The sequence below is a fragment of the Topomyia yanbarensis genome, chromosome 2, assembly GCF_030247195.1.
Source record: "Topomyia yanbarensis strain Yona2022 chromosome 2, ASM3024719v1, whole genome shotgun sequence".
Classification (NCBI taxonomy): domain Eukaryota; kingdom Metazoa; phylum Arthropoda; class Insecta; order Diptera; family Culicidae; genus Topomyia; species Topomyia yanbarensis.
Window position 1 is genome coordinate 328156368 of NC_080671.1, and position 25279 is coordinate 328181646.

Genomic DNA, 25279 nt, shown 5'->3' on the forward strand with positions numbered 1-25279 from the left:
ATACCTACAAGTAAAGTTTTCTATGTGTGTAAGAAATAAAACTGTTGTTTTGAAATGCCACCAGCAAGTAGCAACTTGCCACTAGCCGGCGCTGAGATCGGCCAGTAAACGCTATACGGGCGTTGCATGCAAACTTGGATACAATGGTGATCCATGCATGCGATCCTGTATGCCATGGTGATTTTCAACGTATTTTCATTTAAATTTTTACACAGGTTTTCCAGGGGAGTTTGTTCTAGCTCATATGTCTGTTCTCTGTGATATTGCTTACAGGAGGAAACCCAGGACAAATTAAGCTTTTTACTCGACTTCCCAGGACAGTTATTGAAAAACCAGGACATGTCCTGGGAAACATATGCTCACCCTATTCTAGTGTCTTTAGGTCAAACTAGTGGAGATTTAACCAGAGATCGTTCCATCTAAAAAGTGACCAACCTGCGAATCGTGACCGTACGAATTGTAAAGATCACTTCTTTGTTGATAGAAAAATATGTATATGTAATCAAAGTTTGTGGAGAAAAATAATACATCTATACATACATACACACAGCGAATTGGGTTCGTTAGTGACAAGTGTTACCTCTTTCAGGAGCCAAGGCGACAGTTCGAGTGAGTTAAAAGATAACACCTCGATGACATATGAATCCTCACCATGCTGACTCAGCATGTTATTCCCTTCGGAAGTTGGAACATCCATGTCTTGCCGATGACTTATAATCATGAAGTTTGATGATCAAAGAACCCAGCACTCGCTCGACTCTCCCACTCTCATCCACCAATCGAGAGTACATTGTTGCTTATTATTGGGAACATAGCCACTTTTTTGACGGTCTGGTCCGCGTGGATGATGGTTCTTCAAAACAACTAGGCAAATTTTGGATATTTGCATTTCTGTGGTCTCAATACTTTGAGAAATCTACTTGAATATATGCTGTGCAAAATAAATGACCATTTAGATTATATTCAATGAACAAACATCCATGGGATACTGCAACGATCTGGGTCTAGTTGAATGTTGAAAACAAAAGAATTCAATCTGCCAGTCGTCAGGGTATCCCTTAACTTCTATCCGCTACCTGAAGCACGCGCCGTTGAGCTGCTAGATTTTAGGAACTACCAGAATCTTGAAGATCGCTATACAAATCCCTAAGCGTAAAGATTTCTAGACTGAAGCGTACCGTCAAGCCTAGCGGACTAACAATTCAAAAAAATTAGAACGATACATTCTTTTCATTTAGAACTCCTTGTAACAGTGAGTTTCGTTAGCCATGATTCGACTAATGCACCTATGTTCACGACGAATTAAAAGAACCAACCGATAATTTTTATGTTGCATATATTCTTAAACCAAGGGTATTTACACAAGACTTGCCTGAAACAGGAAATGCAGACAGCGAACAACAGTGCCCCTTTCTTTGATTGGTAGTACTACTAACAGCTCGCTGATAATGTTGAAACAAAAATTCACCTATCTACATACATGACAATGATGTACAAAAAGTTTCTGTCGCTATTTCTTTTCTCCCATTTGTTCCGGGTGCTAATTCCGTGTCGAAATAAAGCTTCGAAGCAAAATTTCCGTCCCTATGTTTAATAAAGCAAATCAAATCCCTATTAAGATGTTTCATCACTCTTGTAGTCACTATCATCCTTACGCTTGTCTCAGCTAGAATTTCAATATGAGCATTCTCGTTGTAAAAAGAACCCACAAACGATATATCCTTTCCACTTAGTTGAGTGTACCACGACAACCATTCGCCCCACACAGGCATGGAATTTTTTCGTCCTCCAATGGAAACTTATAATCATATGTGATTTCTTCGTTCACTCCGATCGGTTGTTTCGAGTAAATAACAATCTTCTTCTCCGATTCGATTGTGATGACCTTGGCGTAACAGTTGGGCTGCAGAATTGAAGAGCAAAATTTTACTGGTTAAAAATCAATCATTCAAAACACAGAACTGGTACTTACATTGCAGCTATGATTAATGAACCTTGCCAGATTGCCGCACTTGGTGGCATCGATGATAGTTTCCATGTCGATCCGGAACAAGTACGAACTACCTATCCCGATGGCCTCGTATTTGGTCTCCCGCAAGTCAGCTACCGAGGGTCGCACCATTTGTCCGACATATTCGATTACCATTTCGTCAGCCGCGATCGGTTCCATCGCAAACAATCCCCAATCGTGAATGGCGGATTTGGCAAATTTGAGCTGTTTTTTACGGAATTTCAGCTGGTTGAACTTCAACAATTCCGACTCGGTACTGGCACCGAATGCCGTCAACAAACGTCGCTGATTTGAGCGGGCCTCTCGCGACAGACCTTGCATTTTTGTGGCAGCCTTTGCAGTTTCGATGTTGTTCAAATGGTTAGCTGCCGGAGTGCCCTTAAGATGATGGTATTTGTATTTGGCTTTCTCTCGAGGGTCGATCTTATAGAAACCTTGAGTTCGGGCCGATCCCGTTGAATGTTGTTTGATGTCCGATACGGATTCTTTGTCTTTCTTTCGCTTTTTCGTCGGTGGAGGGAGAAAACTTCTTTCCGTCGTACAGTGATCGACCCAATGCGTGGCGTTTAGCCAGTAATTGTTTGCGTCATCGCTCAGAAGCAGTTCGTAGCTTTGCTTGATGTACTGAACATCTTCGGCGTCGATGCCACGGGTTAAGAAGTCGTACAATACTGCCATTTCCGAGCGGATGTCCCGTTCGCGATACTTGCCAACAGGTACAAACGATGAGCTGCCGTAGGGTATTAACGTTTGCGACACGGCCGCCGCAGCTGCAGCTGCTAGTTTACCAGCAGCGACTTTCTCTTGCTTTTCGGTACGCTTTTTGTGCTTGGTCTTTGGTGCATTTGGGTCCTTTTTGGGGCGTCCGACTGGACGAGTTGCTGAAGGTGGCGTTGAAATAACCGCCAGGGGCATTGCTTCCGATGACGCTGCAGGAATTGTGGGATGCAGTGGTATTGTAGTTGCTGCTGTCGGCGTACCTGGAAGAACGGGACCTCCCATTGCGTCGTCACTGTTCGTATAGCCATGATCGTGTGCCAACGCATCGGACGAGGGAGCGTATTTGTTAGCAGATTTGGCGACCGGCGCTGATGAATCTGACTGCGGATGCGGTGACGATGACGACGGTGACGCCGATGGTGGAAGCGAATAACAGTGATCAAGGGCCACCTGACTAGCTTGGCTGGATCCGCCATCGGATGAGGCAGGCGATGCTTTTGCTGCTCGCCGTGCTGCCGCTTCCTCGTCGGCCGAGAAGAAATCGTCGGACGAGCTGAGTCGTGGAGTGCTGCTGAGGATTGTTGTTGATAAAGGACGCACGGCGGTAATGGGTGGTGGTGCTGTGACAGGTGGTGGACAAGCAATATGTACTGGTTCCACCGGGGTCGGTGATATTTCTGGTTGTGGAACGATGCTGGGTGGAACTCCGTTAGTGTCTTTTGTTTTGCGACCTCCTTTCGCTTTCGACTTGGTTGCTTTTTCTGTTTTCTTTTTTCTGCCAGTAGTTGGACTGCTTTTAATCAGCGCGGAAGCTAATGGATCCTTACACGTGTCAAGCAAACTGGCACCTGGTGTGGGTGGCGGTTGACTGGTGAGCGGAGTTATAGGATCGTCGTAACTTGGAGTTTTCTCCAGTACAGAAACTGCTGTATTTTTCCTGTTGTTCCTGGTGCCTTTGGCGGGGGATTTAATGACGACAGGTGGCGGTGGTGGTGGTGCTTCAGCAGCAGCTTTTGCTCGCTGCTCGTGTTCTAGTGCCAACAATGCCTGTTCCTCCTGGAACTCACGCTCTATTTGTTCCAGATATTCGGCTTTTCTTCGTCGCTTTTCTTGATATTCGCGCTCTTCATCGGAATCGCTGTAAATTCGATCCAATTCGTAGAGAGCCTTCTTTGGAGATTCTCGTCCAGGTGTTCGTGGAGGCTGCTGCGGTGGAGAACTTTCGTCAACGTCTGGTGAGAGATCCTCGTGTAACTGATCTAAGGGTAACATTGTCGAAGGCTCCGGTGGCGGGGGATGTGGCGGAGTTCTTGCTCCCCGAGAAGATGCTTGCCGATCATTATCCGGGCTTCTGCTGCGAGCTTTTTCGGTTGAGATCGAGGGAAGAACTTCTTTGACTGGTGGTTTGCTTATTTCATCAGAATCTGAATCGGAATATATGTTTGTTTTGTTACGAGAACCAGCACTGCTGGACGGAAGGGGAAATTTGTTACCGCTTTGTTCTGGTTCTTCATCACTATCAGAGTCTGAGTATATTCGCTTGTCACGTTTCTCACGAGATGAGGACTGCTGCTGCTGCTTTCGATTGGTGTAGGACATTTCCACGTCCGAAAGCGAGCCGGAATCTGTACTGTCCTCCGTATCACTGGCACTGCTCTCTTCCTCACTCGATGAAGTGAAAAAGGATGAAACACTGGCTTTCCGTTTTTCGGCACATGAAACGACTGAAGTGGAAGACGTTCTTGAAATGGCGACATTCGCCGAAGATCCAGACGGAGGTGGAGTTCTGGCTCTTGACTGAGGCGTGTTACTTTGTGTTTCACTATCTTTCTCTGTATCCGATCCCTGTACCATATCTTCCTGATCACTTCGCCTGGAATCTTCATCCTGCGGTACAGGACTTGGTTGCTTCGGTATTCTACGAAAGCTAGGCATCTTTGGGATAGTCGCCCGTAATCCCAATCCCAAATAGCTGCTATTACTGTCAAGGTTGTCGTATGTTTGGTTCAGAAGCTGATTAATGTCTGGAGCTTTGTCCAGTTTTGCAGCACCGAGCGGTGTTATGTCGTTCAAAACATTTCGGTCCTTACCCTTGCTTTTCAACTCCTCTTCGTCCCACCAAGCTTCGTACTTCTTGTAAGCTGTGCTTTCAATCATTTTCTTGTTGAAATCTTTCTTCAATATTTGCTTCAGTTCTGCCGTTACGCGCTCTATTACCGCTGTAATAGCGTCATCGTAACGATTCCGCTTCTTTTGTTCTCGCTCTTTTCCGGCACAGTAGGAACGGGAACGTTCTTCGTTGTAGCCGGAATTTTTCTTGCTAGGTGAGTAGTACGGTTGAGACTGAGGGACCTGGTACGGGTAAGTGCCGGTAAAACCCGTCATGTAAGGCATGTAGCTGTTTTGATAGTATCCGGATTGATATTGCTGATACGAGCTCTGAGAATACGATTGAGAGTAGTAGTACGAAGGATCGGTTCCGGGTGGTGCCGGAGGATATCCCATACCGGGAGCTATGCCTGGAGGATAAACATACGCAAATGCATCGCTCGGTTCCGGTGGCGGAGGTGCATCAGGAGCAGGTTCCGGTGGTAGAGGTGGTGCCTTTGAGTCATCATTTTTGTCGTCGTGCGATGACAAACTTGATAGTGACATTTGATCGTTGTCTCGTTTAATAATGTCTTCCATGGGTGGCTTTACTGGCGGTGGAGGACTTTCCTTAGCAAGAATTTCATCCTCGCTTGAGGAAATATCGCTAGCCCCTTCCTCTTTGGGCGGTTCAAGTTTAATTTCTTTTTTGACCTGCACTTCTTCGGGTGGACTAGGTGGACGTTCTTCCTTCACTTCTTCTTTAATTTTCACCTTTCTTAGTTTTTCCGAAACTTCACCTTCCTCTTTCTTGTCCTCGTCTTCGGCGTCACTCAACTGAAGGAAAGGTGCCGCACCAAAGTTTTTTTCCTTGAACATAAGCGCAATCCTCGTGTCCAAATCCAAAGCAGATCCACTATTTTCGTCATCATTGCCGGGCTCTGCATTTGGCTCTGGTGGCGCTTCCGGAGGTGTGGATGGAGCTTTTATCGGGGGCGGTAGCAAATCTGCTTCATCATCCCACATTTCTATATCGTCCATTGTTGGTTTCCGAGAGGGAGGTGGTGGAGGTGCGTTCGGTTTTTCTTCTGGAGGAGGTGGAGGAACCCATGACGATGAAGTTGCCATTGTCGCGGGTGCTGTTGATGCCACATATGTACTTCCCTGGGAAGGTGGAGGCGGGTAACCATACTGACCGTAATCCGAAGTGGCATATCCGTAGTAATCATACTGCGAATATCTGCCCCCTGATGAGTAACTCATGTCACTCGAATAGCTTCCAGAATCACCATACCAATAACCGCCACTACTCTTACTTCGTCTGTTGTCTCGATCACGACCGTAGCGATCCCTTTCCCTGGTGTCCCAATCTCGGTTACGCTCTCGGTCTCTATCTCGGTCACGATCACGATCACGCTCTCTATCCCTATCTCTGTCTCTCCCTCGATCCCAATCTCTATCACGTATCCGTCGCTCGCTTTTTTGTTGATATTCGCCGTGTTTCCTGTCTCGATCCTTGCGATCATAATATTTCTCCTTACCCCTACTGTCATCGTCCCATTCATCCGGGAGACTGTTAATTTTACTGGTCGACGAGTATTTATCCTTACTGAAGTAACTGGAATCCTGACTGTTACCAGCGCTTCCGGAACATTCGCCCGAGTCCCACAAATCAGTTTCATCTGCAAGGGCGCTTTTTGTCGATGAAGTCGACGGTACAGGCAGAGGAGCTGCTTTTGATCTAACCACGACAGGCTCATCACAATCCCAGTTATCCTCATCGTTCAACAGCTTCACATGGCCTCCTCCTCCAGCACCTCCACGACCATGACGAGATACTGAGCTCGAAGAAACTGGCGGTAAAGGCGGTTTGGGTGGTGGAGCCTTGGATTCTATACCGTACTTAGTAGGTAAACTGGGAGTTGGTGGTTTCACAGGTCGTGATGGTGGAGGCGGGGGCGGAGGTTTCTTTCTTTCATTAGTTCTTTCATCCAACAGACGTTTGCATCCTTCGCCAAACGCATCCTTGAAGACACTCAGCACCTTTCCCATAACTGACGTTCCATTCAATTTTTCCACGCATAAGCGAGCCGAGCGAACATTTTCAAACACGATACGTGCCAATCCCAAATGCTTGTGGGTTATCGGATGATAGTAGATGTAAAGCTCAGTGTAGGTCCCACACTTTGCTAGCATATCCGATAAGAATGGCTTGTCGATGTTATCATTCAGGTTGCTGATAGTGATCTCAATAGCCGGTGGTTCGCCAATATAGTGCTGGTCAATTTTGAACCTAATACAATTAGAACGCATCGTACGTTTGCAATTTGAATATAACACAATAACTGACTAACCTTGGAACCGGTATATCCAACGTCTCCAAACGTGACCTTATCCTTGCTAGTGGATTTCGTGGATCCCTCGGTATAACGGGTGGATATGTGGGATCACCCGGAACAATTCCATCATATCGATAGATTTTGGGAACACCTTTATGAATAAATGGATCCGCTATCAGCTTGTAGTTACGAGGAGCTTTGCCCTGATGATGCACTGCTCCGCTGCTTCCACCGGTGGAATTATTACTTCCAGCAGCACCACCTCCTCCAGATGAGGACGATGATGATGAGCTTGACGATTTTCCATCAAAAGTTCCGTTCATCTCGCAAGCGTACTAAAAGTATGATTATCGCAATGAAATGTTTTGATTAATTTGTCCAGATAGAAAACAAGAACGAGTTTTTGCAAATTATAAAAAAATTTCATGAGAACTAATAGTTAAACCGTTAAAGTTCGTTGACGAATATTCTGTACATTTGTAAACATTATTATAAGATAATGAAATTTGAATAGTGTTTATCCCACCATCACAATAACTTCAAAAACATAACCTCAAAAAATGTTTACAATGCCTTTGACAAAAACTGTCACTCGAAAAGAAAATCAAATAAAATATATCCCCGTAATACGCATTATTGTAGCTAATCTTACCTCAAACTGCACAATTTAACTCGTTCAGTTGTTTTCCGTACGAAAAAATAGCTCGGAAAGTCAATCTGTCGAAAAATTGACGATCCCGTTTCAGACGGCAAACATCACCTTCTCGGGCTCCGAGTGGAGGTAGAGTAGCGCCAGAAAGAATTCGATTTTTCTGTTCCACCTGCGTTAGAATCCAAGTTTTTCAATGAGTAAATCGTTCCAGCCACAATCAGGAACGCTTTCCCAATTGTTTCGGGCTGTTCTGTACTATTTACAAAGGAAAATTCAATGATGTAAATTAATAATTTTCGATGGAAGAAAAATTAGGTCTTGATTTTTTTCTCGTACTACCTCCTGTGCGTATGTATGAGTGTAGTCTTGTCCGTTTCAACGCGCGATACCTCTTCCGCTGCTTCTTGACCAAGCTTCATTCACTGACTGATCAACTATGACAGCCAGATTGTTGATGCCAACGAAAATCATCGCATTCAAATTTTAGGAGCATATTTTTAACAGTGGGACGTTTTGATATCATCGTCCCGTTTCCCCGATGATTCAATAAATTAAACTACCACGAAATGTCTGAAGAACCTTGAAAATGCAACCCACTGTCCACTTTTGCACGGCGAGTGACAAAGTGAACGCTGAGAGAAGAAAACAGGTGTAGTTTTCCAATATTACCTCGTGCCATCATCATTTTTCTTCAAATTTTCGGGACTGCAACGATTTGCTTACTTCTTGCGATGAAAATTTTGTCTTTTTGTTCCAGGTATTTTTCATTGGGCGATCTGTCAACCTTATGTATATTCGCGATCTAAGGATGGATATCGACCGCCAGATGGCACGAGAGTGCAATGATGATGTTTTTATTTTCATCTTTCAAAATGTATCGAAAAGTAAATTTTGAATTTTATGAACTCAATTAATATTACAATTAAATGTTATTTCTTCCAATGAAAAGGAATCGAGGATGAAGAGGTAGAATGTTTTCTACCTCTGAAAAATATATTGAGTTGCAGTTGCACAAAATCATGACTATCCCTTTTTCTTCAAAATGTACGCAAAGCTTCGCTCATAAATCAAAATGATCGTCTTTTTCAGTTGAGAGAACTTGAGCAACAGCGATGCCAGATGTGAAGACATGTCTTCATTTTGAAGACATTTGAAAGGCTGTGAAGACGGGTTTTTCATTTAGAAGACAAATTTGTTTCGGTTGTCTGACCGATTTCTGGCAGAATTCAGGCTCAAAATCTAAAACCGATTCAGAATCCTGGTCGGTGAAGACAAATGAAGACATTTTTTCATAAAATGTGAAGACATTTGAAAAATATGCCTGGTATCCCTGCTGAGCATAGTGAGTAAAAAAAATTGACGGGACGCAGACAGCCGAGTCAAGTGACAACACAATGATAATTTCTCTTTCCGAATACAATTTAACAATAGCATTCACCCTATAAACAATCATAAAATAAATATTATAGTTATTACTGTTTCAATATTGTTCGACGCAGAGTACTCGCAGTAAATTTACAGTAAAATTTTATGTAACAATCAATGTTACGGTTCAACAAAATTCTGATACAGTATATTCACATAAAATTTCACTGTTTTAGAGAAAAAAATGTATGGAAAGAATCGAGTTTTTTAATGTTAAGAAACATAACCACCCCCCTTTTGCACTGTAAAAATCGATTTTACATTGAAATTTATTGTAGAAGCGATAAAGTTTATTGTTTTTGTATTGTAGCTTAACATTACAATTTACTGTAAATTATTGTAAAACTACTGTACTGTCACAGTGAATAGCATGGTTTTGCTTCTGTACATTTCTTTTCGTGTTTCCTTTTTGTCTACCACGCAATTCAACAAGCGTAGTTTTATTCACCATATATGATTCAATCACTAGTCAGTGTTCATTGATCCTTTGCACTTGCCTTAAATTCGATCGAAATTAGTAACATACTGATAGTTAAACTTGAACGATACTTATAGCTTATATGCTCCTGAATTGGTAGTAATGCATGTTTTCTTTTTTGACCTGGTTTACTGCAAAAATATTTATCAACAGAGTATATTTTTAACCGAACACATCAACATGATCAAAACACAACATATATTTCTTTTGATTTCCTTGCATTTCAACCTTGCCTACTGTGATTGGGTGCTCTAGACTGCGAATAAACTGAAGTTAGTTTTATGTTATTAGGGAATCCCATAGAATACAGAATGAATATTATATTATTAAATATGACATTACATGCGCAATTCACGTGGCTTGCAACTCTTATCAAAACGGTGACGGAAATTAAAAGACAATATTTCTCAAACAATTTTCGGTTAGCAATTAAACCAATTGTTAAGTAGGTAATGTATTTGAAATATAATATTGAAATATAATATTAAATTTATAATATTTCGTGCAGAATTTAAAATTTCATTTGCTAGACTTAATGACAATAATTTTCAAAACTGACTGTCATCGAGAGGCTTTAGTCAAACTGAGTGAACAAAAGAGTGAAAAGACAGAACCTTTTTTTTCGCAAAGGCACTCACGTAGTATGGCTGACACTATATGTTGCTATCACAGTGTGAGAACTTATACGGAAAGAGTCGAATATGAGTACTTGAGATCGTGTGTAGGAAGGTTTTCTGTTTACGGTCTGTCACTAAGTCTTTAGTGAATGTCTTATCATTTCATAAAAAATGTCTTCATTTGTCTTTAACGGCCAGGAATCTGAATCGGTTATTGATTTTGAGCAGAATTCTGCCAGAAATCAACCAGATATCCGAACAAATTTGTCTTCAAAATGAAAAACACGTCTTCATGTCTTCAAAATGAAGACAAATCTGGCATCTCTGGCGAAAGCGATGCACAACTCAAAAGTAAATTAAAATCTAAGACATTAAAAGAACTTATTCTTTGGGTTGTTTTATTTTTGCGTGTAGAGAAAGGGACGCCAGTTGACTGCTCTTCATATCTGGTATCACAGTGGTATTGACTTATTTGACGTCTAGGACACCAACACAGTTGCAATGTGTATAGACAACATACACACGCAGAAAAAATGCTGTGTATTTAAAGAAAATTTGTATTAAAAACAAACAGTTTTTTGTTTGTTCTATGGCTTATGCAGATTTCTTGTTGATACAACAATTATTTTTGTTAGTAACAAAACAAATTAATATTGTTGGCGTTTTTGACAAGACCAGGCATCTAACTAAAAAAAGTTAATTCAACACAGCTTTCGTGTTTAGATCAAAGTAAATTTGCTAGTTTTGATAAAGTTAATTACTTAGAATCAAAAAACAATACAGATAACATCAATAATAGGTTAAATATTTGAAAGCACATAGTTTGGATTATTTAAATGGCTTGTCAAAACTATTCCAAACAATGAATATATTAGTTGAAATAAATTCGGTTTTTTTTAAATATTGGTAGGTATTTTATTTTATGTTAATTTCTTTGTTATTTTACAATGATTTTATGTAAATGATCGAAGTTGCAGGTTCTAAAGCCCGTACCTGAAATTTTGAAGGTATGTACCGTAAGTCGTGTTGTTTGATCCAATCTCTATGAGAAATGGATGCCCTGCATATCTCCATATTTTACATCGATTCAGCTATTTGCAGTGTTCAGCTCCTGTAAAAATATAAAAATTATCAGGTTTAATATCTAGATATTGTTTTATTCTGACCAAACTGTTTTTTCTCCGCTCAACAGTTTAAATAAAACAAATTTTGTTCGTTTTCTAAGAAACGGAATCGAAAATAGCTTTTTCTTTGTCCGCCACTCAATAAACTTTAGCGTTGATTCAGTGGTAGAAGAAAATATAACGCATGAATTATTTAAATACTTACTTACCGAAAATTCCGAAATAATTAAGTACGGTAAACTTTGCTTCTGCTGCAGGAATCGACTCCATTTCATGCGCGTTGTAATAGATATAAATCGTTTTATTTTTTATGACTAACAATATGTAAATTAAATTCAATAAAGTTCGTACAATTAAAAATAAACTTTTTTCTTTTCCTTTCCAAACATGACATATATTTGTTTTAAATAATTAAAAATTTCTATTGCTCTTTGATATAAAGTTTTGGTTTTTCATTTTAACTATGACATTCTTCTGCGTGCATATAACGCTGTGTTTACAATTCGCCATCTGATTTAACCTCATTTGGCAAAAAAACTACCCGATTTAACCTCAATCTCGCACTAACACAACTCCACATAGATTAGTCAATTAAGATTTCTGACAGTTCATTTACAACCACAGATGCAAAGTCAAACCAAATACAACATATTTGTATTTGGTCAAACCAAAGGAGTTTGGTTTGTTTGCCTCACGAAATACCTAACCTCAACCGGTTTTTGCAGCGCAATTTTTTTTGTTTTCCTCACGAAATAATTCGGCACCGTTTCTTTTTTAACGGGAGTAGAAAGGTTAATAGTAATCGATTGAAAAATAATCGATTTAAGTACCAATTACACGATCCGTCAGTTTTCCGTTGTCGGTAGAGCATGTCAACAAAACCTCAAAATAAGTTATGCATAATATTATATAATATATATTATGCAGTTTCTATGGAGATGTCCACATATACAACAGGTTTTGACGAATACGGATCGTGTAAATGCGCACACGAGAAATGCATTCAACTTATTCTGACGGAACAGTGACGTGACGTTGACGTGCTGTTCCATTTAGGGTTTTCGATTGATGGCACTGACACCGCGCCAGTGTTTTGCACTGGCACGGTGCCAATGGAACGCTCCAACGCAAATCGAGTGCACTCTTGAATGTGTGCGTGTAGTTTGTCGAGCTGTCATTCAACAGCTGATGTTTGTTTATTTACAAAATAAAGCACTTAAATAAGAAATAAGTGTTGCTTTAAGCGGATTAATCATTAGGTACAGTCGGAAAATTTATCAAAATGTGTAGATATTGTTATACGGCGCAGTCAAACGGTGGACAACCAGAGTGCAGACCCTAATATGTTGATCAAAAAGGTTTTGAACAATTTGATTCATTGTGGTACCAACTTATACGGGAAAATAAACAAATCCCACACCGAACAACATGTAGAGTTGTGTCTCTTAATGCGCGGTTAATTGGACCGCTTGAAAGGAATTCGACAAAACGATTTCCGTAGATCATATAATTATCGCAACGTTGCGCTAGTGACCGATTAGTCTGCAATTCTCTATACGACACTAGTGAGCACACACAGCACATAATATAATGGTATATGTCAATATTCTGTTAATTGAAAGATATGATCTTTTCAGAAAAGTTTTTCAGTAGGTCAAGATCAACCCGTATACCTATGGATTATTTTTGGAATTAACTTGCAGGGCAACGCTAGTGACTCAATTTGACGATATACATCAGTAGATCAAATGCTGCACGTAAATGAATAAATCATTTTTAGATTCGTCCACTAGGCTGCGCTAAAGTACATAATAGCCTAGCGTAGTATTTGGAAAATTATGTTCTATCCTTGGTTCTATCTCAAAGGTTTTATGGTTTAGGTCGATGTTGTTCTCAATAAGGTTCTTGGGGATGGAAGAAGATTCATTCGGATTTCATCCGCTGGGCGGCGCTAGTGAACATGCAATTTCTTTTATTTTTTGGATTTCAATATCATGATAATTAAGAATGATGTGTTCGGCATAGTTCTTTTGTAGGCTAAGGACTGCCCGAAGGTTAGTCTAGTTTACTCCTACTATGCGGCGCTAGTGAAGGGTTCCCTTAACCGATTTTCCGACTCCGCACTCATATTTGCTTCAGATAGTTTTTCTTTTACTAGATTGTGTATGGACATTCCCAAGCAAATCAACCAAAGGTCCGAAATACCCAACCATGGTCCGATTCTGACCATCCTATTTTATATTTTTTTGTTCTCTGCATACTCCTTGAGGTTCATGATACCAAGTGCAATGTTGTATTGAGTTCAATGAATGCCACAGGTACTCTACGAACGTCTCATGGTTATCCTAGAACTCCCAGAAATAAAGGAATATTGTATACACTCCTTGAGGTTTAGGGAATTCAATATTAAATTGATTGCAACGATTGCTATAAGTCATCCATGAACGTTTTTGTCTTCAGTTTTATAATCGTAAACAGTGATCTCTTAGTCGTTATATATTCATGGATGCCCAGTTGAAAGAACTTGTTTTTTTTTTCAAGTTATCCAAAAACTATGGAGGTAAAGGCTTATGGTCTATAAGCCTATAATACAGAATAAAAGAGTTACAAGCATTCGTAACCGAGCGCTCCTTCGTTACACACGCGCGATGTTTGTTGTAACATTACCTTGATTTAGGCGATATCAGTGAAGGTGTTTATCCCAGCAAGGGCAGGAGTATAAACATTATAAACGTTAAATTGTGTCAAGCAGTTCAGTGTAGTGCGGTGTTAAACAGTTTTATTACCTGAAAGACGGCTTTGCTTAGACGAGCTATACCAGATAAAGGTCACGCGGGTGACGCATAAAACAAACGAAGGATCAATTCACCTACCAGCTCGTCAGGAACCAACTGGTGAAGTGTTTCGTTTTTTACGTTTCTTATCGATTTTTTTTTATTTTTGCATTTGATTTTTTTATTTTTATTTAAGTTAAACAGTGCGGTCGAGCGTGTTGCTCCCGCAACAAAATGGATCAAGGAGAAGGATCTCCTTCCAAAGGTGAATCTTTTGGGGAAGAGGAACACCTATTTGAGTCGGAGACAGAAGTTGTTACCTCCAACTCATCTTCCCCACTTCCCCCAAATATATCACAGCACCACCCCCCCCCCCCCCCCGAATCAACGTTTACCAGGATGGATCCGCTGGTCCTTGGATGGTATGGTTAAACAGCATAACTGCTGCGCGAGAGCTGACAAAACGTTACTCGGCCGTAACCGAGATTAAAAAGTTACAGTCAGATAAACTGCGCGCAGTCGCTACTGCATTGAAACCGGTCAATGATATCGTTAGTAATAGCCTCTTTACAATGGTGTATCGCGTTTACATTCCTCCTCGTGATGTGAAGATTGACGTTGTGGTAAGTGATGTGGGTCTAACTGTCGATGATCTAATGAATGATGAGGTTGGCCGCTTTAATGACCCTAACTTTCAATCAGTTAAGATTTTGGAGTGCAAGCATTTACACTCAAAGTACATCGAAGATGGGAATTAATATCCATCAGACTGGTTTCGCGTAGCCTTCGCCGGATCTGCACTTAGAAGCTACGTTGAAGTAGGAGGAGCTCGTCTATCTGTGCGTCTGTTTGTACCACGGGTCATGAATTGTTCCAATTGCAAGCAGCTAGGTCATACGGCCACCTACTGTAGTAACAAGCAACGGTGCGGTAAATGTGGGGAACGCTATGCAGAAGATACTTGCAGTAGGTCCGCTAAGAAGTGTGTTTACTGTGGGGAGAATCCGTATGCACTTTTGAAATGCCCAACGTACAAACTTCGCGCGGATGACCTGAAGCGATCCGTCAAAGATCGCTCCAGACGCTCTTACGCAGAAATGCTATCCAAAATCGATTCGACACAGGTACTTCCCTCGGAGGAAGAGTATAAGTTTTTATCCAACTCGATTCTCGATACCGAGATTCAAACTCAGACGAAACGAGTACCCGACATGAACACCCAAAAACGTTCTCCCAACCCGTGTGGGACAAAGAGTACTCAGACGTGTACGCGGAGAAGGCTGCCGCGTATAAAGCCTTACTGAACGACGGGTTGATCAATAGCTTTCGACTCTACACGATATTAGAAAAGCGAATGAAAAGTTTAATGAAAGCCAAGAAACGCAGTTACTGGCGCCGCTTTGTCGGCGGGTTAACAAGAGAAACATCGAAACATTTGGGGCACGGCCCGACGTATTCGAAACCGAAGCAGTACTAACGAGAGCGTGGAATATTCAAACAGTTTGATATTCGATTTCGCCAAGAAGGTTTGTCCGGATCCCGCCCCGGCACAGAAAATCTACCGCGCCACGTCGCCTCACAATACTGCGAACGAAACACCGTTTTCGATGGTGGAGTTCTCACTTGCTTACTTATCCTGTAACAATAAAGCCCCCGGGGCCAAACAGAATTATATTCAACTTGTTGAAGAATCTACCAGACTCTGCCAAGAGACGCTTGTTGAATTTATTTAGAAAGTTTCTTGAGGGTAACATTGGACACATGATTGGAGACAAGTGAGTGTCATCGCCATCCAAAAACTAGGAAAACCAGCCTCCGACCACAACTCGTATCGACTGATTGCAATGCTATCGTGTATCCGGAAGTCATTCGAGAAAATGATCTTGTTTCGCCTCGACAATTAGGTCGAAGCAAATGGCTTCCCTAATAAAAAATATTATACACGAACTTTAACTCATATAGTGCAACGATTCCACATATTGTTTGGATGATACCCTGAACTGTTCGTTAGGCTCTTGAATCATAAGATGTTTATTAGGGTTACTGTTAGATACATAGTTTGGCTTTTGCAAAGGCAAAGGGACGAACGATCGCCTTGCGTTGCTCTCAACAGAAATTAAAATAACATATCAGTATTCTTGGATATCACGAGGGCTTACGATTCAGTTTTCATCAACATTCTTTATGATAAGTCTTTCACCAATTTTAAATAACTTTTTGCTAAACCTGTTATCTGAAAAACACACGCATTTCTCGCATGGTGATTTATCGACATCACGATTTAGCTACATTCGCCTTCCCCAGGGCTCATGTCTAAACCTTCTCCTATACAATTTTTACGTGAATGACATTGACAAATGTCTTGTCAATTCCTGCACGCTAAGTCAGCTTGCAGATGACGGTGTGGTCTCTATTACAGGTCCCAAAGCCGTCGACTTGCACGGACCACTGCAGATACCTTGGACAATTTGTCTGCTTGGGCTCTCCAGCTGGGTATCGAGCTCTGCGGAGAAAACTGAGCTAGTCGTATTTTCTCAGAAGCGTGAACCAGCGAAACTACAGCTTCAGTTAATGGATAAAACTATTGCTCAGGTTTCAACATTCAAATATCTCGGGGTCTGGTTCGACTCTAAAGGAACCTGGGGATGTCACATTAGGTATCTGAAACAGAAGTGCCAACAAAGGTACAACTTTCTCCGTACAATAACCGGAACATGATGGGATGCCTATCCGCAGGAAACCTAATCAGGCTGTACCAAACAACGATACTATCAGTGATGGAGTACGAATGTTTCTGCTTTCCGCTCCGTTGCGAACATACATTTCATCAAACTAGAGAGAATCCAGTATCGCTGTTCGCGCATTGCCTTGGGTTGCATACAATCGACCCATACGATGAGTCTCGAAGTGCTGGCGGGCGTCCTTCCGCTAAAAAATCGATTCTGGGACCTCTCATATCGATTGCTCATTCGATGCGATATTTTAAACTTATTGATGATTGCAAATTGCGAAAGGCTTGTCCAACTTAATTCTCAGACCCGATTCATGTCCTTGTACTTCGATTACATGGCACAGAACATCAATTCATCTTTGTATAACGTTAACCGTGCTCATCTCTTAGATACTTCTGATCCAACTGTATTTTTCGACACATCCATGAAGAAAGAGGTTCGTGGCATCCCGGATCACATTCGCCCACAAGTGGTCCCAAATATTTTCTATAATAAATACCATCAAGTCGATTGCGGCAAAATGTTCTACACTAACGGATCAATTCTCGACGGGTCCACAGGCTTCTGTATATTCAACGAAAATCTTTCTGCCTCATTCAAACTCAATAATCCTGCTTCAATTTACGTCGCAGAATTAGCTGCCATTAATTATCTTCTCGGGATCATTGACACCCTGCCCGCATACCATTACTACATCGTTTCGGACAGTTTCATTTCCATTGAGGCCATCAGCGCAGCGAAGTCTGGAAAGAACTCACCGTATTTCCTGGGGAAAATCCGGGAATATCTGAGTGCTTTATCTGAAAAATCTTACCAGACTACCTTGGTTTGGGTCCCGTCACATTGCTCTATTGCGGGCAATGAGAAGGCGGACTCTTTAGCCAAGGTGTGCGCATTGGAAGGCGACTAATGCGCCCATCCTACTTTCCGATTTATCCTACTTTCCGGTTAAGATATCGACGGTTTATAAATTTCTCAGAACATTACAAATCCGACATTCAATAATAATAAATATATAAATGCGGATTCTACTCGCCAGCAATTCGTTTCGCCATAGGCAGATATAACTCAACACGTGTAGGGCTACTTCAGGTTCGAGTGATTCTACTATTCTTAGATTAGCCCTGGATCCCGCTCTGGTGCCAAATCTTCGGGGTAATTGGTTGATTGTTCGTATTAGTAAAGTGGGTTCGGATCGGGTTTCTCAAATTTTAAATTTTCAGGTATGAGTCGGGCTCGGGTTTTCAAATTTTAAAACTCTCGAGTTCGGGTCGGGTTTTACAAAATTTTCATTCTGGGGTACGGGTCGGGTTTGAGTTTTTAAATTTTAAAAGGTTCGGGTTTTTCAAATTTTATAATTTTGGGCTCGGGCCGGGTTCGGGTTTTTAAATTTTTAAGCACTCGGGTTCGGGTTCGAAAAAATTGAAACCACCCGACCATCTCTAACCTATCTCATTTGTCGAGCTATTAGGCCCTCACATCAGTCCGATCCTCGTTCACCTCTTCAATGCGATAATCGATAGTCGCAGGTTTCCGCAAATCTGAAAAACGGCCTTCATAGCCGATTCCGAAATCTGCCAATCACGTCGAGCCAAAAGACTATCGACCAATTAGTGTCCTCCCAGCCATCTCTAAAATATTCGAGAAAATTCTGCTCGACCAGATCTATAGCTTTCTGGACTACCATCAACTACACTGCCGTGATACGCATAACAGTCCCATTTGCTATGGATTTCCTATGCAGGTGAGACTGTTATGCATATCACGGCAGTACAGCTGCTTGCCAAACATCAATCAGGATATCAAAAACGTCATAGTACTAGCACCGCCCTAACAAAAGTCGTACACGGTATCTATATCAACCTAGACAAAGGCAACTGTACTGTGATGGTTCTTGTCGACCTGTCGCTTGCTTTCAACTGCGTAAGTCACCGGATACTCCGCAAAAAGCTAGAAGAGTTTGGTTTCTATGCTGATGCATGCGACCTGTTGACATCATACATGAAGCACCGTACTCAGCTTGTCAAAGAAGATAGGAAGAAGTCAGCGGAGAGAGTACTTACAGATGGAACTCCCCAAGGATTCTACCTCAGTGCACTGTTATTTTCCCTATATATTAATAGCATGCCTGAAATTCTACGCTGCGAATACCACCTGTACGCCGACGACATGAAAATCTACATTTCCGGCCCGGTGCAATATGTAGAAAATATGATCAATATATTAAATGCTGATCTCAACGCAATCGAACAGTGAACAGCGAGCAACAAACTTTTCCCTAACCCACGCGAAACCCAGGCTGTAATCTTCTACAAACAAGGTAACATCACACCCCAAAGCAAGATCTCATTTTGCGGAGAGATTATCCCGCTGTCCAAAGAAGTCACCAATCTAGGGTTAAAAATGGACAGCAACTTAAAATGGGCAACACAGGTGAATAATATCACAAAGAAAGTATTCGGCACATTAAGGACTTTTCGCCGCTTCGCATCTGTCCTTTCGACACCCACACGCAAGAAGCTGATGCTAGCAGTCATCATACCTTATCTCACATACGGTGACACGGTATGTTCCAGGTTTATCAACTCAGCTCAAAGAATTACAATTGCTTTAAAGTCGGGTTCTACGAATAGTACCCCGGACATATCCTGGAACATCTTCAGAAAAGCGTCTCGGAGCGCACAAGCTTATTCCACATCCCAATGAACACAGCCAGCAGCAGAAAAAGTGTGCTGATTTACGGAGCCCTTAGCTGGAACGCACTTCCAATTGAAATAATTAACCGACAATAACCTGCTTCAAGAAATCACTAAACGAGATTTGAAAAGGCTATCAAAAACCAGAGAATATTGACGTGTATATTAGTCCTTCCATTTGTAAAATATGTAATGTTATTTTTCCTTGACCTGAAAAACAGTTAACACTAATAAAATTACAAATAACAAAAACTAAAATTTTCGAGAAAAAAGCGTTCTTCACGTATAATTTTTCAATGATCCACATCGAATGTCAACAAGAACATCTGTTAAGGCTAGTTTACAGTTCGGGAAATGGATCACGGGATTTCGCACGGGATTTGGGTCGGGATTTGATCAGGGAAAATTTCCCGCCGAGATCTCTCCAAACTGTCAAACCAAAAACGCTGCTGCTTCTTAAAAATTCAAACAGTATCCAACTTGCAGCAAATTGCAAACCTTCCAAAAATACTATTTTCCCCGTCGGAAACAATTTGTGTTGAATTGTTCCAGGCCGGATTTTTGTGTGGAGAGTTTTAAAATCCCGTGATGTTTCCCGTGGTTGAGTTTACACTTCAGGAAAACTGTCATTTTTGTGTAGACTCATTTCCCGTCACGGGATTTGAAATCCCGAGCTCCATTTAAAATACACAGGGACCCAAATCCCGTGACACGTTTTCCGAACTGTAAACTAGCCTTTAGCGGCCACGGCTGGGTTGTTTTGACGTTTGCGTTGTTGGTGTTAGTGAGTGCACTGGCTCCACCGACAAAATTTTCGGTGCCAAATATCTGCCCCGAAATTGCACTGGAATTGCACTTTTTTATTGCAGTTCCAATCAATGGAACATGGTGTCGGTGTTTTGACAACACTTCTGCAAGAAAAGTGCAATTTCAGTGCAGAAAACTACACCAGTTCTTTCAATCGAAAACTCTAATTGACAGAAGCTGACGTACCGTGTGAATGAGAACCAATCCTTCATCATACTCAGGGTGGCCAGACCTACCGATTTATCGGCAGTCCTACCGATTTTGGTCTTCCCTACCGATTCCCAGACGACCAAGGCAAAACTACCGATATTTTGTTATTCCTACCGAAAACTACCGATTTTTATTGAGTTTGGACACATCCTACTCAACATTCATTTTTTGGGGTGGATTTGGTCAGAGATCTGTGTTGTTAGTATTTTACAATTCTATGTCAATACTACGTTTTTGGGACAACAACCCGGCCTACCGATAACTACCGATAAACTTTTAGTGACCCTACCGATATTAAGGAATTCTATCTGGCCACCCTGATCATACTACACACAAGATAGATTTGTCAAGTTGGTTATATCATCATTCTGTGGTATTAAAACTCGGTGATATTCAGGTAAATTGTTAATAAATGTAAAAAATAATTTTAAATAATGCAAAAACTTTCACATGGCTGTTTTATTGCTTTCATGCGTGAATGTTTTGCAGATTCCGCAGGTCCCTAAATCGAAATATCGACGATGGCTGCAAAACGATTCTGGTCATTTGTTCCCACGGTCAAGGCCCAAGAAGAGGACATAGTCGACCCACAAGCTGTACTCCGCGTAAGTTGCAGATAATTGATACAAAAAGCTATGTATTGTAGCGGTTGACATAACCACCGATGTTTATTCTGGCTTATAGGAAAAATGTGCTGAGGGAGGACATGCTACTCGGTTATATGAGAAGTACCAGGCTTGCAATGACCGCGTTAATAGCCGCAGCCAAACCACGGAGACTTGCGTAGAAGAACTGTTTGACTATTTGCACGAGCTGGATCATTGTGTTACCCATACTTTGTTCTCCAAGCTGAAGTAAAGGGTTTGTACAGCAGCAACCGTAGTTTACAATGCACCGCGGAAAAGGTTTGGCGTGATAATCGTGAAATAATAATTTAATGAATTGGACTAGATTAATCGATTTGGTTCTAAAATAAAATCTTGAAGCAATCGATCGTTCATTCATTTGCAGAAGAGTTCTTTATGTTAGAAAATGTTAAGCAGGGTGTAGAAGGCCTATTAGTTTTGCATTTCCCGATACTCAAATGAACACTGAAGCATATGTCGTATTCGAAAAAACAAATACCTATCTGTTTTGATAATGAAATGCAAGTGTATTTTATTACTATTACTACAGTGGAATTGTGACATTCCATTAAGTCGCCCAAAAGATTTCGTTTAAAAGATTGTAAAAATAATTGGTTGATGCAAATGTTGCTGTTTCTATCTGGCTCTATAATATTTACGCGTGTCATTCGCCCGAAAATCAGTTACTTGCGAACAAAATGGCAACCTTCAATTGCATCGTTCCAATGCTCTCAAAAAGAGATTGGCTCGGCTGGTTCAAGAATTTTACAGTTTCGCCGGCTCTAGATAGCGTCTCCGCATATCTCTCCTTGGAGCATAACTAGAATAGATCACTTGCGCGAATGTTATTCATCCAAACGTACGGGTCACATATACTTAAATATTTGGATAATTTAGCGAAAGCGTATTCATAATTTACCATTGCAGTTATTCAGTCGTACGGCTTGAATTATTCAAATTTGTTTATTTCTTCGGGAGTTGTCCTACTGCAGCTGTAGAGTTGGGTTTTCTGAAGGGTTCCCCGTCAGAATCACTCACTACAATTGCACCATTCAACCACCAAAACGCTGCTTAAGGCCAATTTCAGCATGACGTGATTCTGATTGTGATATTGAGTACACTAGTTCTAGGTAGTACGTGGATGAGGCTCAAGCGTTTGAATGCTAACGTGTTTGTCTGTTAACGTATATGTAACTTTGCGTGGATAAATTCGATTTTATAACGGTGTAGCCATTCCTAGGGGCAGATCACTCTAAGAATGTATAACAAATTTGCATCAAATTAGAAAAAATGCATTTAATTTCCATTTTTGCATCAGCTTTGCACTCCCTCGCAGAAAAGTTTGTTTAACAAACGTCCTACGCTGATCCACTTTGTTCGACGTTTTGTTAAATGTAGGGCTTGTTTTTCTGTAGGGTTTTGACGTCTTACACGCAACGCAAACTACATTGCATGCAACGCAAAAACATTGCACGCAACGCAAAATACATTATGAATTTCTATTTTGATGGAAATAAATGCATTTAATTTCGCTGATTTTTAAAAATGCATCACAAGTGATCTGTCCCTAGAGCCATTCGCATATTCGCGTGTGTTCTTCGCGCGGACCGTGAATCTGATGCTTAGTTTTCAGTGTACGATTCAGATACTAGAAGAGAGTTCCCCCATATCACTAGAGTTCTAGGTCATGTCGCGATGTTGTCAAGTTGGTATGAGCGCATTTTTCATTTGTCTAACTGAAGGCATGATTCGAACGGTGGTTTAATGCTTGAGACCGCGTTTGTTAATTTGCAAGTGTCGGGACGTTCACTTAATTACCGGGTTGTTTTAATGTTCACATGCGACCTCACTGTCGCAAAGGTAACCATGGGATCATATAGAGGCGACTACTTCTAACGGGCGTAGATAGCGGCTAGGAGTTGGGACCCACAAAGCATGGAAGAAGACAAAAACAATTAAAATAAAAAAACTAACGGAGCGAGTGTGGTGAACTCGTTTGCCAAAGGTGGGCTAGCGAGGTCGCCGACGCAGTAAAACGACCAAGTGCAACAGCAAATGCAACAGTAGCAGCAGTCCAGGGAGGTCATACCGAGCATGAACGACGACAAACCAATAGGGCGCCAAGGAAAGCTAAACTGAAAAAAATTCAAACGTTAATTCTATTTGCTTCAAGCTACTTAAAATCCATATGAAGAAGAAATGCTAATGTTATCGTGCGCACACATACCTTCTATGTGTCAACTGTATAAATCATGCGCACACATCAGTTATATGTGCGTATTGTTATACAATTGGATTTTATGTGTCTTATAGTTATCAAATGTAAATGCAAGATTATTATGTCTTATAAATACACACATTAGGTTTATGTGCCAGCTAATACTGTCTATCTGCCTCCGCTAATTACAAAAATCTGTGTAAAATCAATAGGTATAACGTTTAAATTTTTTTGAGTGTAGGGTTTCAGGTTCGCACGCCGAAATCAAGACCTAAGAAGACCAGCCGACCAGCAGTCCGGGTTGCCTAAAGTGAATAAGCTGAGGCAAAAAATCGAAGGGTTCTACGAATTTGTTAAAAGCAAGGGCAACGTAAACCAGGGATCCAGTGACTAGTATCAAGTCCACCGTAGCAGCCGCAGCCGAATGTGAAGATGGCGTTACTAGATAAAAAACGCTAAAATGACACGGAAGACCACGGAAATAGTGAAAGCAGAAGCCTATAAGACACCGAAGACCGGTATTCCCGTGTTGTCAGAAAAATAAGGGAAACACCAAGAGATGAGATTAACCGAAGTAGCCCTACGGACAAGCGAAACAGACGAATAATGAAGAATGGATTGCAAACCGCAGAAGAGGAGGAAAACAGAAAGAGAAGGACGAAAAGAAGAAAAAGACCTTGGGGCGTGCCAGTAGAGGTATAGTAAGACGCTCCAGTCGTCAAAGCAAGCGACGGCGTGACGTACGCTGCGATCATCAAAAGGGTGAAAGAGGATCCCAAGCTGAAGTAGCTGGGGGAGAACGTATTAAGAACCAGGCACACTCAGAAAGATGAGATGCTGTTCGAACTGAAGAAGGATTCATTGATCAAGAGCTCAACGTATCGGGAACTCGTGGCAGAAACGGTGGGGGAAGCGAACGTTCAGTGATGGTCGAGTGCAGGAATCTGGACGAGATCACAAGGGAAGACAAAGTGGGAAGCGCAACAATAGAGCAATGTAACCTGGAGAAAGAGCAGAAGTCAATCACGTTGAGGGAGGCACAGACAGCAGCAATACGCTTATCGCCAGCTAGCTTATGTCGACCGATAAGATCAAAGTCGAATGGTCGGTGTACTCATCACGATTGATCCCTAGAGCCACTAAACAAACGTATAGGTGTTTCAGGTTCCTGGGCTTCAGCCAACAGGCAAGAAACTAGAAACCAAGAAATCCAAGTAATGGGTGGTTTTCCTGTTCTAGAGGTGGTGGATAGTTCACACGAAGGCTTCGTAATCACCAGAATCAACGGTGTATTCGAATGTAGTTGTTATGCTACCCCACGGTGGAAACTAGAGCAGTACAATCGGATGCTGGAAGCACTAACCGACTCGTTAGCCGGCCGAACACCGATTGTTATAGGAGGAGATTTTAACGCTTGGGCCGTGGAGTGGGGTAGCACACTGACCAATGCAAGAGGTTACAGCCTATTGGAAGCACTGGCAAAGCTGGACGTAAAGCTGTGCAACGAAGGTTCCGCTAGCACATTCCGTAAAGACGGTCGGGAATCTATCATCGATGTAACTTTCTGCAGCCCGTCGCTGACGAATAACATCGATTAGCGAGATAGTGAGCTGCACACATATTGACCACCAGGCGATTTACTACAACATTGGTCGGTGGAGTTGCATTGTAACGCGGAGAGTGAAGACGCGAGCGGAGGTGGAAAATAAAGGACTTCGACAAGAACCTTTTTATAAAACACTTCGTGTTGACAGCTACGATC

General features: G+C 41.6%; 2 protein-coding genes across 4 annotated transcripts; one reads left to right on the forward strand and one right to left on the reverse strand.

The window, feature by feature from the left end:
• Nucleotides 1–1319: 1319 nt before the first annotated feature.
• Nucleotides 1320–8522, reverse strand: LOC131683836 (histone-lysine N-methyltransferase SETD1). Of its 3 annotated transcripts, XM_058966178.1 has the most exons (6): nt 8150–8522; nt 7811–8065; nt 7174–7493; nt 4225–7112; nt 1973–4155; nt 1320–1903 (listed from the first exon to the last, which is right to left on the reverse strand). In XM_058966178.1, exons 3-6 carry the CDS (start codon nt 7479–7481, stop codon nt 1730–1732), a joined length of 5553 nt encoding a protein of 1850 aa, XP_058822161.1. In that variant the 5' UTR covers nt 7482–7493; nt 7811–8065; nt 8150–8522; the 3' UTR covers nt 1320–1729. The 3 variants fall into 3 exon arrangements, with proteins under 3 accessions (XP_058822161.1, XP_058822160.1, XP_058822159.1); XM_058966177.1 differs by having other exon boundaries at nt 1973–7112; nt 7811–8060; XM_058966176.1 differs by having other exon boundaries at nt 1973–7112.
• A 12388-nt stretch (nt 8523–20910) lies between these two features.
• On the forward strand, nt 20911–21677 carry LOC131683848 (cytochrome b-c1 complex subunit 6, mitochondrial). Its single transcript, XM_058966201.1, has 3 exons — nt 20911–21070; nt 21163–21278; nt 21358–21677. Exons 2-3 carry the CDS (start codon nt 21195–21197, stop codon nt 21529–21531), a joined length of 258 nt encoding a protein of 85 aa, XP_058822184.1. The 5' UTR covers nt 20911–21070; nt 21163–21194; the 3' UTR covers nt 21532–21677.
• Nucleotides 21678–25279: the final 3602 nt, after the last annotated feature.